The following is a 13,012-nucleotide window of genomic DNA, read 5'->3' on the forward strand; positions in this document are numbered from 1 at the left end:
TGGATTAAACTGGATTAAATGTCATGTTCTATATTTTAGAACTCATATTTCCCTGGATTGTGCTTGAATAATGGCTTGCTTGGGTGCAATTAAATATCTATATCAATCGTATGATTTAACTTAGATTCACATGCTCTCTGTCATCTCTGGCCTACCACCATCTCCATACCACAGACTGTGCCACAATTCAACTCCTGCCCCATAATTTTACACTACATATGAGAGGATACATTTGTGTTCCAACTATTAAAAACTTTGACCGGCATAGAACATTGTGCCATTAATTGGCTTCTGTGGAAAGGAGTAATGAAGTATCTTATTATTGGGTGCTGTTCCTGTATGTAACGCAAAATTCCTCTTTATAAGTAGTGCAACATTTCATAAAACTAGGATATGCCAGAAATTTAGTTCATGCCTTGGTGAAAAAAATTCACCCCTCTTCCTTCCCATTATCAGCAAACCCACTGACTTTAGGTATGAATAATAATTATTTTATTGAAGACTGTATTTCATTTAGAGTTGAAATATTTAAAAATATTTCTGGACTCTGAGTTTCCTCAAGATTTCAGTAATTTGTATCAACTCCACATCATCTCATTGACTCTCTGTACTTCCTTGCTCCTCTGTATTACTCTTGACTGGAACCCTTCCCCTTTATTGTGACAACACACATACATGACAGTCTCTGACTGGAAGGGAAATTTTCATTTATTTTGGTGCATAATGTATTGTGTATGTACGCACTTTTTCTTTTCATATGTATTCATTACTTGTAATGATCTGTTTTCTGTGAGGTTCATGCCGATGAACTTAGTTTTTTGTCAAGGTTCTTGTATACTTTCTGTGCGCTAATTGAAGTAAAACTTCAGGGGTGACGTGGTGAGCATTTGAAGTGCAAGTAACGTCATTTTATTCTCAGGGATGGCTCTCTGTGTAAACAAATACTGAATAAGGAAATGAAGAGAGAAAATAAAGAGTTTATACGAGGAGGAGATACTATGAAGTCCAAGGAGATATATTTTTCCAATTTTTGATAATGATGATATAGATAGATGCTGTTAATGCTATATATAAGTATACTTGAGAAAAAAGTTATATTCATTTCCTTCCTTTAGTTTCAATATTAGAAAATGAAGAGCTCCCCAAAATTACTATGATTTAAAAAATATGAATGAAATTGTAATTGTAATGAGGTGATGAAATTCTAAAAGAGAATGCATCAATATTCACTTGACAAAAAAATGAAATAAAATTGGGATGATAATTATTAAAATATAGATATTTAGAAACCATTGATGTTGAGTTATAAAAATGAAAGAAAAATAATTTAAACAACTTGCTTGAACACACATTTACTTTTATTGTATATAACTTGAGTAATGTGGATCACATGTGATGTTAAAACTGCTGGTTGATTACGTATGTATGGTGAAGGTTTGCTAATTCTCAAAATTCCATTCTTTAATGCTTTATTTCAGGCTTTAGCTGTCATCTGTGTTCATTCACAGCATGCCCTTTGGAGAGAAGAAAAGGCAGTACTTCGAAGACTTCAGGATTTAAACATGGTAATTGATTTATAAATCATCTTCTAAAATTTTACTCAACGATTTGCTTTGTTAAATCATAGCTAAACATTGAACAGTCTTAGAAACTCTTGACTAGTTATACTTTACCCACTCATTTCAGCTCTTTGGTATTTGTAATGAATGTTAATTGTATTTATATGTTACAGTTGTAATATAAATCATTTAATAATCAGTCAAAGTACTCCTGCTTCAAGTACTGCCTAAAACTCTATAAGCCTGCCTGTTCTAAATAATTTAGGAGTCAGAATTTAGCCAAAAGCCCTTTGAAAAAAATCCAGGTTGTGTTAATATTCTTAATTTTACTAAAATGATCTCTAGAAATACAGAATTTTCAGCATCAAAATGTTAATTTGACCCAAATTAAGGATGGTATTTAAAAACAAAAAACATTTACTATAGTTAATCCAAAAGTTATATGGTCACTTATTCTTTTTTCATCTTGAAGTTTTAACATTTTTACAGAAAACTCTATGTAAGGACAGTTAGTTCCTAAATGTCACTACATTTAATAAATTAAAATATAACATTTGGATTTTTTCAGGCTACAAGATTGGCAAATGCTGGTGTTACTGGACAAGTGGGGAACAACTCAATGGCAATGCATCAGAAAAAAAATGGTGTGGACTACCAAAATGCCGGCTTTGTCAATTCAGCTGAATATATTAATGGGATTAAAGGATTGGACTCTATTAATGGCTCAACCCATGTTCCAATGGTCACACAAGATGATATCCAAATAATGAGTGGAATGAGAAGGTATTATAATGAACCATATTAAGAAATGCCATGCTCTCATTGGGGAATATAATTTTACCGTCTGTATAAGAATTTTTTACATTTTTTCATTTTCAATGACAATTTATTTCTTTCATATATGTAATCCCTCAGAATGCAAGCAGCAGTTGAAAACATTGAATAGTCGCACAACCCTGGGTAATGACCAGATGAAAAATGTGCATTTTTGTAGTGATTGCAGGAGAAGAAATTATTCTCTAGGATGTATTGTATATATTTCTAATACTGCCATGTGAAACTCTTCTTTATGGCATTTAGTTGAAAGTTACCAGTAGAAGTCTCTTAGAAAGAGCAGAGTAGAGCTGGATTGCATTATGGACCTTGAGATGGGCTAGTCTTCCATTAATGGCAGTGTAAGCTGCTCTAGAGCATTTAACTTGCATTTACCATTTGAAAAATTGGTAGATAATTATTTCAACACCATTGCTAATGCTCTTGAAGAGCTTGGAAATCATAAAAACAATGGACTTAAACTGGTTCTTGTCTAATAAATGAATATTTGTACCTCATCAACTTCCTCATCTTCGATTGTCCTATTCCCCCTTCTTTACTAATGCATAAATAACAGCATACCTGACAGTCATCCTTCCTATATTCTTACCTAGTTAATTTTGTCATCCTTTCCTAAACAACTTCTTTACATAAACATTTTTATTAGTCAGGAAATTCATTTCTGGATCCAAAAAATCCTCAAAATTACCTCACGAAAGTCACAAGCGATACATTTTGCTCCTTAAAACACCATTGAGTTTTTGGCTCGGATTTAGTCGCCCAAATTTCTCGGCATACATTGAAACTCTCATCTCTGTCATGCCATATTCACAAACTTGTAAAAGAACTATGTCCATAGCATGTTCTTATTTGGACTAATCATCAATTGATCTCATGAAGTGGAGTGCATGACCACATTTGGTATATGTCATGAAATGAAGTAATGAGCATTTCATGACCAAGTGGTGAATATAGCAACTGTATGGTAAGTAATAGTATCTTTTCAAGCTCAAAGGTCCTTCGCTTAACCTTGCAAAAATCCTACTTGGTTATCACTGCAATTGTTTTTACAGTCAGGGCTACTACTCAATAGTACATGTTCTAGTCAGGATTCCAGTATTTGAGCTGCATCATTACCCTCATTGGGAACCCAGTTTGTAGTTATTTTTAAAAGTACGCATTATATAATGTTGTGTGATGTGCTTGCCAATATGAAATTCTTTATAGTCCATCACTCCCCTCTAAATATTTCTTTCTCTTGGAATTACATTTATTGACAAAACATCTTAGTTTATAGGCACTTACCAACCTAAAGTGTTGCCTTTGGAATTTAGAAGTATTTCATTGAGATTTATTGGAGTATTAAATGCTGAACTGGCATCACTAGTCAAATGGATGCCTGTTTTGTAAATTTTGTGACAAAGTAGAGTCTTTATCACTAGATATCCTTATTTTTTTCAACTCATTGTCCAATGACCAGCTAAATTTCACATAACCTTAATGAATACTGCCCAATGTTGAGGAATATGAACAGAAATCTCAATACCATGACTGTTTCTCAGTACATAATATGACTAAACTACATTCTAAATGCTGTAATTAACAATTAATAATCACTACTTACAGGTCACACTGGAACAAATTATGTCTCCTTGGATAGTGTCTCTCATAGACTTCCTCTAGCCACTAATTAAAGAAACTTTTTAGTTACTGCTCCAAGTAATATTAGTGAAAATATATCATTATAAATTGTATCAAGTGGTAAATTAAGATATATTACCCTATTTATTTCTTATAGGTCAGTGTCATCTGGATCTCAACAGCAGTTTGGCACTTGGGGAGGTCGAAGAAGTCGAGGAACCAGTTCAACGCCATACCTCAACCAAGTGCACCAGTCTAGGCAGCAACTACCTTTTGGTGGATCATTACCTGAGGGTGGGCTCCCTGTTGCATCTGGAGACATTGTGTCACCCTACCACCAGCAGCTAACACCCTTAAATAACCTCCGTTTGGCATTCTTGGAGATGAACGTCAAAGGGGGAATTGCTCCAGGAATGAGTAGCAGTGAGTTTGATGCCTCAACATTCCACGGAATGATAGTAAATTCATCATCCTCTTCTGCCCATGGAGGGGGTATGGCAACTTTTCCCAGAGTTCGCTCCCATGCTGATGTCTTTCCTGTTGGTAAGTTACTAAAAAAAATCGATATGGGGCTTATCCTTTAAGGCCTGAAATTACCGTATCTTTTGGCATATAAGATCCACTAGCATGTAAGATGAACACTTATTTCAGTTGAGAGCACCAAATAAAGAAAAGTTTTATATGCCCATGTGAAAGCATGACTCCTCACCAACTTAAGTTATAGTTCTTTTTAGTTCTTATGTTTCAAGAAAGTTAAATAGAGAGAACAATCATTGATGTAATTACCACTCTTAATTTACATTGAATTGTATGGCTTCATCTCTCATCTCCTGTTTTCATATTTATCTGGGTAATTTTTTTAAAACAAATAATTTCACTTATTAATAGGAACACATGCTGTTTTGTAATGATCAGTTGTGATAAAATACTATCAAACTTGTTCTATATTTTGCTCGTACCTTTTTCAGCATTGCACAATTGAGCATTAAGATATTCATGCCATATAATAGTGATAAACTTAATAATAACAATCCCAACTACAGCTTTCTCTGATTCAATAATAAATATCATATATAAGTAAATATAATGGAGTCATCAAGGTAGCACTGACTGTCTGGGGTATAAATAGCATTAAATATTGAACATTAACCCATAGAGTTTGAACTTTCTCATATAAGACGCGGGTGATTTTTTGAGCCTGAATTTTGGGAAAAGGTGCGTCTTACATGCTGTCAAATACAGTATAAGGTTAGAGCCTCAAGTCAAATTGATGTAATGGAAACAGCTAGATGTGTATTGGGGATATTCTTATCTCTGTTTGAAATGGAATTATGGACTCATAGCAGTTGTGAATAATTAAATTTGAACCAGAGTTTTTAGATAGCTAATTAATAGCTGTCATTATTTTATAAATACATTTAAATACCGATAGACATTGATATGATGTCATAAAAATTTTGAGTTAGCAACATGATGGATTCCTTCAAAAGGTTGCTGAACTATAGAAAATTTATAATTTTTTACTATAGTGTTAATCTTAGCCTTTATTTTTTGAGTTGTTTTTTGCTAAAATGGTGCATATTCATTACCAAGTTCTAATAGATTAAGTGTAGCTTGTATACGCTCTGCAAATGTAGCTATGCACATTTCATTTCATTGATTGTGCATTTATGTGAATTATAACTCCAGTGGCTCTCTCCTGGAGTGCCCGAGTCTGTCCCAGAATAATGGATGGTGCCTTCTCTCTGAAGTTGCATTGTTAAACAGGCTAACCTGGTAATTGCCTGTAAGATATGTACACAGCAGAGATAAGAATGAAATGGTTATGAGGCAACCCCCATATAAATGAAAGCTTGCATTCTAATCAATGAACATGACGTGCATGTTAATTTATCATTCAATTTTGGTTTTGGCCCCTCAAGGACTGTCGATGCCTAATGAGAACATGATAGGAACAGGTAGGAATGATGTCAGGTCTTCTTACTGACAATGAGGTTAATTGTTTGCTACATTTTGGGAGGCTTAGGTGACTTGACTCCACAAAATTTCACATTGTTACCAGCACACATAATTGCAGAAATTCCTCTTTGTTTTGGTTTGTGGCTTTCCATCTGCCACTGTATAATTTGGTGAAGTGTGTTTCACATACTCTTCTACTCAAATTAAATGGTGGGCAAATGTTGCATACAATATTGTTGAACTTGTTTGTCACCACCTATCCTTCTTGAGGAGTATGCAACCTATCCAATTACTCTATTTCTGATTCTATGTGAAAGTGGTGGTGATGCTATTACTTCAACCCAAAATGTAAAACTTGGACAATTTTGTGCTCTTTGCCTTAGGACATTGGTGTTCATAATGTAAATTAAAGCAGGGCACAATCACTGATTTGCAATGCTGATAGTACTTCTGTGAATGTTTATCTAACACCTGGCTCAGTTAACTCATCTGATTTGTTTCAAATACATCTACCTTTGGGATTGAAAAGCTGTTTATAAAAACATCTTTAGTCATTTCAAGGTCTGAATTAAAAATTTTTAAGCTACCAGGAGTATTAATTAAAATTTACTTCTGAATCAGTGGCCCTTAATCCCATGAATCCTCAAAATGACAATTGATGGATTACAATCATTCTGAATAATATTTAGCATCATCTCATTTTTTCTTGATTTTACCTAGCATAAAACTAGAAGTTCTTCTAATTGTGGCGAATAAAACTGTTACCATGAAGTTTTCTTTTAACAGTGTACTTTTTAGAATTTAATGCTTTACCAGAGCCCAGATTGAAGCATTCCACAGCAAGGTAGCTAATGTCTTCAGCAATTTCATGGATTTAGTTGGAGATGCTTTCTAGGGTTGTATTCCTGAATATCCCAAGTATCTGAGTGAAATGGTAATTTTGAATTAGCGCCAAATGCTCCACAGCAAAAGCAAGAAACATCTACCAAAGTGATGAGTTACTTTTTCTCTCACAATATTCACAATTTATATAAATATAGCGTGTGAAATAAGAAGTATTTTTTTCTCTTTTATGTGTTATGGTGAAATAACCAAAAGTACAGCTTAATTTATTAGAAAGTGTATTTTTGCTAACTACAAAATTCATGTTGAAGCCAAAAGTATGGGATGGCGGTGGTCTATAGAGTAGATCATTTGGATACTGACTGGAAGCCCCAGGTTTGATTCCTCACAAGTTTTAAAAACCTCAGAGTTACAAGCAGTTTTTTCTTTTTTTGGCTATCAGATCTTTCTTTGAAATTGCATGTGGTAATGAAATATGAACTGGCCCCCTACTTTGATGAGTGATTTCACATGCCATAAGGCTTAATGCCCTCACTGTTGAGGCAACCAATTGATGGCTATGGTTTGGTTGAGTTACAAAGGTGTTAGATAAAAGATATTACTTTTTCAAACTTCTTAAAATGTCTGAAAATTCCCACTCGTTGTCCACCTCAAATGGCATGATGGGAAGGATGGAGCCATTACATTGCAGGCTATCCTTTCCTACCCCATCCATCGAACCATCATATCATGAGCACTTTTTGCTACTGCCGATACTCTTTTATGTCGCAGCTAGCCATTGTGAGGCTTTCTCAGTACTTAAAACCCCAGTGGTGCTCAGCCACTGAGTCCTACCCAAGGGTATTATGAGAATTGGTTTGGAGTGACCATGTATGAAAGATGTAAGCTTGGAATCAAGTCTGGAATTAAACCTTCCATTTCCTTCTAATTCACCCTATTTTTGTCTTTCTTGGTAAATCTATCGCTCAAGTCAAAGCTTCCTTCAAATCAGTTATCACTTTAATCTTGGGTGACAAGTCACCTGAAGGAAAACCTCTACTGTCAGTAGACATGAACGGACATAAGAATTAAATGTTTGCAGGTAAGAATGGAATGGCTTTTAGTGTACAGTATGTATGGGACCACTTTTCTACCAGTGTTAGTGTTCTGGTATTCTGTAGCGGCTCAGTACCCCATTCTTCCAACCAAGCTATTAGATGTGGGCACTATGACACTCATAAGAAGTTATTTCCTGATATTCAAAAGCATTTGAAATTTTGTTACCCTTTGCAATAAAATCATTACTGATTTTTATATTGTAAAAACTCATTTACTTTGTAGTAGTAGTTTAAGGGGAGGCGACCAAGAGCTAAGGTCATTTGCGCTCTTTTACTTTGATGTGAAATATTATACAAATATTGAACAAATTTACACTCTTGATGATTTCACCAAATATCTATTTTTTAAATCCCTACTGCACTCTACATATTACTTTTATGATTGATTGGGTTAATTAATGTTATTAATTCTAGATTTAATTCAGTGAATAGTAAAAATGATTGATTAGTGGATGGAAATTAAAAAATGTATCAAATCCCTGGTAATAGGCGGCTGATCTTGCAAAGGAAATTCAAAATAATTTTACCTCAGGTCTAGTGGAGATGACAAGGACGTTTTGTTGCCATTAAACTTTCCATTTTTTTGTCCCTGACTTGACCTGAGTTTCTCTCATTAATTCGGTTGCTGAAGTGGATGCATAGCTGCACATTCCTTAATCCTTAACAGGGTGGTCAAAGTCAGTGTGGTGTGGTGAGAGAGAGAGGAGAATACTTAGTGTCATTGATGTAACAGTCAACATTTGATTTCAATTCCACAAACAGGCTCTTTTATCATGTGGATCTCTGGAAGGAGAAGAATTATTTATATCCCTTGTCTGGTGCTGCTGTGGTGGCAAGATGTACTGAAACCATTTAAGTTAATACTAAAAAATGCAACATATATGTCCCCCATAATTGGAACATGAAATAATCTATATTTTGAACCTTGGTTAATAAGGCTTAAGCGAATTGACGAAAAGAATATTAAATAGTGCATGGGTAATTGGATGATAACATGGAAAGGCTATTGTTTATTATTGACGGTATAGTAAATGGAATTATTTGAGGAAAGATTGAAAGATCTAAATAAAGGGATAGCAAATACTGCAGAAGAATGGTGATCTTGACAGGCCTGTTATGTGGCAGGTACAAATAACTTGCCTCTGAGGGGAAAAGAGCAATTTAGAGGTTTATTTCAAGACCTGATAGATTTACAAATTGATTAGAGTGACCGATAACTGAAAAATTATTTTGATTAATGCTAAAGAAATGCATTGCATATGTCCCCTACAGTGAAACTGTAAATATATGTGGGACTATTATCAAAGATGACAATTTAGAAGATGTAAAGAAAGCGTACAACTTCCGCATACTGACTAATTAGATAGCTGATACATCAAGATAGAAGCAGTCATATATGCATTTCTTTAATAGCAAGAAAATGGGATGAGTTAATGTTTTTGTAGAGCTCCTGCCCCTAATGCCATTACTATTGCAAGATTGATGGGTGCAGCTGCATGAAAGGTGCTCTCCAATTTTTTAACATCCCTAGTCTTTGAATGACTGTATATTTTGACACATTTTACTGAGAGCATTGTATCAAAAGGAAGTAATATATCTAGGTAATTTGAAAATTTCTTGGAATGGAATAGAAATAAACAACTTACTTCAGTGAAGCTTTTATATTTTTCAATTCACTCTCCCTGTACACTAATACACTTGGTCCAGCGATGTTCCAATGTCTTGATCCCATCTTAAAAATTAGATTCCTTCAAACCTACAAAATGTCCATCTACTTCTGCTGTTAATTCTTTGTTTGCAATCAATCTCCCTCCACCGAGGAAAATTTTGAGCTTGGGGAAGAGATGAAAATCTGATGGAGGCAAATCAGGTGAATAAGGCAGATGTGGCCACAATTTGTATCTTAGTTCATGTATTTTTGCCATGGCAACGTCATTTGTGTATGAGCGTGCAGTATCTTGATGAAAGATGACTTTCTTCCTTGCCATATCTGTCCTTTTTTTGTGTCTCTTTACTGAGGTTGGTCCTTGAGGTTAGCGTAGTATTGCCCAGTAATTGTTTGACCATGGGAAGATAATCTATCTGCAGAATCCTTTTTTCATCCCAGAAAACTGAAGCCATCACCTTTCTGGCCAACTGTATTGCTTTCGCTTTCTTTGGTGGTGGTCAATCAACATGTTTCCACTGCTTTGGCTGCTCTTTTGTCTCTGGAGTATAGTAGTGGACCCAAGTTTCATCTGTGGTCACAAACCAGTGCAGAAAATCTTTTTGGTTGCTCCTAAAATGGGTCAAACATTGGAAGCTTGTAGGCAATGGAAAATTTTTGGTACATCTGTGTGGAATTCTCAATTTACAGTGAGACATGATGGCACAACCTGCAGTCACACCATTTCATCAATGCTGAAAAATGATGCGACCATAACTTTCCCATTAGAAGCCACTGATTAGGCTTTTTTGGTGTTGGCGGGGACAGAGATTTCCACGCAGAGCTTTGCTGCTTGTTTTGTGGGTCAAAATGATGTAGCCAAATTCCATTTGCAGGGATACCTTCGAAAGAAACTTCTTATCTCCCTGTAATACTAACTTCAACTGTGAACAAACCTGCATATGGACATCCTGTTGTTTGGGTATGATAAGTCATGGAACCCGCAACAACCAAGAATGTCTCATTTGCTATTTTTCTGTTAGGAATGGATGACATCCAATCAAATTTTCAATATTTCTGATGGTGCTCTTTTTGGATGATATCCTCTCAAAAAGGCATTAGGATGTGGTAATGTTAACTTCTGTAAGCGCTGTGACTGGAGTTCTGGGTCCATCTTCCTTTGAAATTAATTGTATTTCCTCTTTAAATATTAAAAACCACCTTCCATCTGTGATATAGGGAAAAATACTCTTCATTAGCTTGTTTTAGCTTAACATTGGCCTCTGCATTGAAATTTTGCTGAAACAAAATTGTGATTAGTGTCCTGTATTCTCTCCAACGTTGCCATAACCAAAGTTATCATGATTCAACTTGCAACTACTGCTATTGATGGCAGCAGTTGCAAGCTGACTAGTCAAGTAGTTTAATTCATTTGATGCATAACTCATTGAGTGGAAATATATCGTAATTAAATTTTTAGACTGTAAATTGTTCTAATAAACATTTTATGATCAATATTTATTGAACAGTCCTTGAACAAAGTCAAGGTTATTTCATGCTTTCATTCATTGCAGATAAAGTTTGCAAACAATAATGAAGAAATTCACACCAATAAGTAAAGTGAACTATCGAATTTGAATTTTTAAGGGACCAGTGAAAAAATATGTAAAATTGAGATTTGGGGAAATATTTCAAAAGTTAATTTTAATGTCACCCAAATAAAATATCTTGCAGGGTTATAATAAGGTAAATAATTTAAATATCTTTTTTACCTCTAATCAAGTGCATTAAATGAAAAAAGACCTCTATCAGTGAAAAATATGAAGTACCTATATTATTATTATTATTATTAAAAATCCACATGTGCTGATAGACAGTGTCAGGTGGCACACAAGTCCCAAGTAATCACAAAAGATAATAGATAAAATCAGTCAGTAAAACAAAAGTACACTTAAAGGAAACTTCCAAACACAAATCTCTTCAACAAAACAAGAGAATCCCCATTTCATTTACATTAATCAATCAGCAAGAAAAAAAAAAGATAAATTAAAAAAATTAAGCTGTTACATATAATTTTACACCACACATCAATCAAATTATGGCTCAAGTGGGAAAGCTTCTGTTGTAACATTAAGTTTACTATTGGCAGATATACCTTCTCTAAAATTTCTACATTGCCTGAATCAGTTTTAATATAGTTAAGAAATCTCCTCTGATATTTATTATAAGTTGGTATTACTTTTCCTTTCCTCATTGAAATTTTATTGCCTTCTATACTAGATTAGCTTTCCATCTCTGAAATTTCTCTATCTCATTGCTGTTTCCTTCATCCACTTAGTTCCTTGTGTTAGTTTACATATTTACTTTACATAATGTGTACATTCACCCTAACTCCATGAGTTTTTTGTCCTTAAATTTCCCTCTTTTCTCTAGTCCCGGACATCTCTTTTTATTGTCAAAATCACCATTCTTCTACAGTATTTGCTATCCCTTTATTTAGATCTTTCAATCTTTCCGCAAATAGTTGCATTCCCTTATTTTTTTCCAATTTTTACCCCTAAATTTCATTTTCACTACTTCCTTAATATCCAAGTTATATTTCATAAAGACTAAAGTACTATGTGAATCTGCCTCTGTCCCAAAAACATTGTTGATGCATTTTCTAGCTATATATATATATGTAGATTAATTAATATATTCCTGCATCGACTAGCATTTTCCATGTACTTCTGTTCTTGTTGGCATGAAAACCATGTTACCCTTTATTGTACATAACTCCATAATTTTCTCACTGCAGTCATTTAGTATTCTTTATTTGTGAAATGATACCTTGCTTCCTTCTTTCCTACCAATTTATTCATATCAATTGCATGGTCTCTTGAAGGAACCTTAATTTTCTATTATTTCTTCAAGTGGATCATGCACCCAATTTCTTCCTGTTTATAAATAGTTGGCATGTTCACCTGGACTTCAACTAGAGTAGAAATCACTTAACATGAAAGTGGATAGCATGAAATACCAGTTATTATGAAATGTAGTCATGGTCTGATATTGGCTACTGCAGTTTTCGATATATATCTATATTACACAAAATGGATAATACAAAAGAATTCTTTGCTTCACAGAAAATACATCCTTGCATAATTCTTTGGATAACATGAAATTAAATTTTTGACTGGATGTCATGAGCCATGGCAAGGTCTCTAAAAACTTTTATGCCTTATATCCTTATTGATAGTTTCCATTAGCACACCAGTGAGGGTGCTCCTACAACTAAAAATATCCATATACCTCTCTTTTAAGTTGATAGGTTCAGCAGCAGTGCAGAAACACCTGACTCTAGGGACCCTAAATTCACTTGCACTTATGGGTTGAACTCGAGTTGGCCATCAGGATGGCTGGTCAGTGGTAGAAGAGGGCCTTAGTTACTCTGAACATTGCTGAAGTAGCTTAAG

At 34.4% G+C, this 13,012-nt stretch overlaps 1 protein-coding gene across 2 annotated transcripts in view; it reads left to right on the top strand.

Moving 5' to 3' along the window:
- The window catches only part of Rcd6 (Reduction in Cnn dots 6), a 214,420-nt gene that overhangs the window by 198,286 nt on the left and 3,122 nt on the right, over nucleotides 1-13,012 (top strand). For both annotated transcript variants that reach the window (XM_071584863.1, XM_071584864.1), the window contains 3 exons: nucleotides 1,479-1,565; nucleotides 2,128-2,342; nucleotides 4,171-4,556. In XM_071584863.1, coding sequence (XP_071440964.1) covers nucleotides 1,479-1,565; nucleotides 2,128-2,342; nucleotides 4,171-4,556 — 688 coding nt within the window. The remainder of the gene's footprint in view (nucleotides 1-1,478; nucleotides 1,566-2,127; nucleotides 2,343-4,170; nucleotides 4,557-13,012) is intronic.

Source organism: Hetaerina americana, unplaced genomic scaffold, assembly GCF_022747635.1.
Source record: "Hetaerina americana unplaced genomic scaffold, ioHetAmer1.1.p SCAF_2, whole genome shotgun sequence".
In the NCBI taxonomy this organism is placed as follows: domain Eukaryota; kingdom Metazoa; phylum Arthropoda; class Insecta; order Odonata; family Calopterygidae; genus Hetaerina; species Hetaerina americana.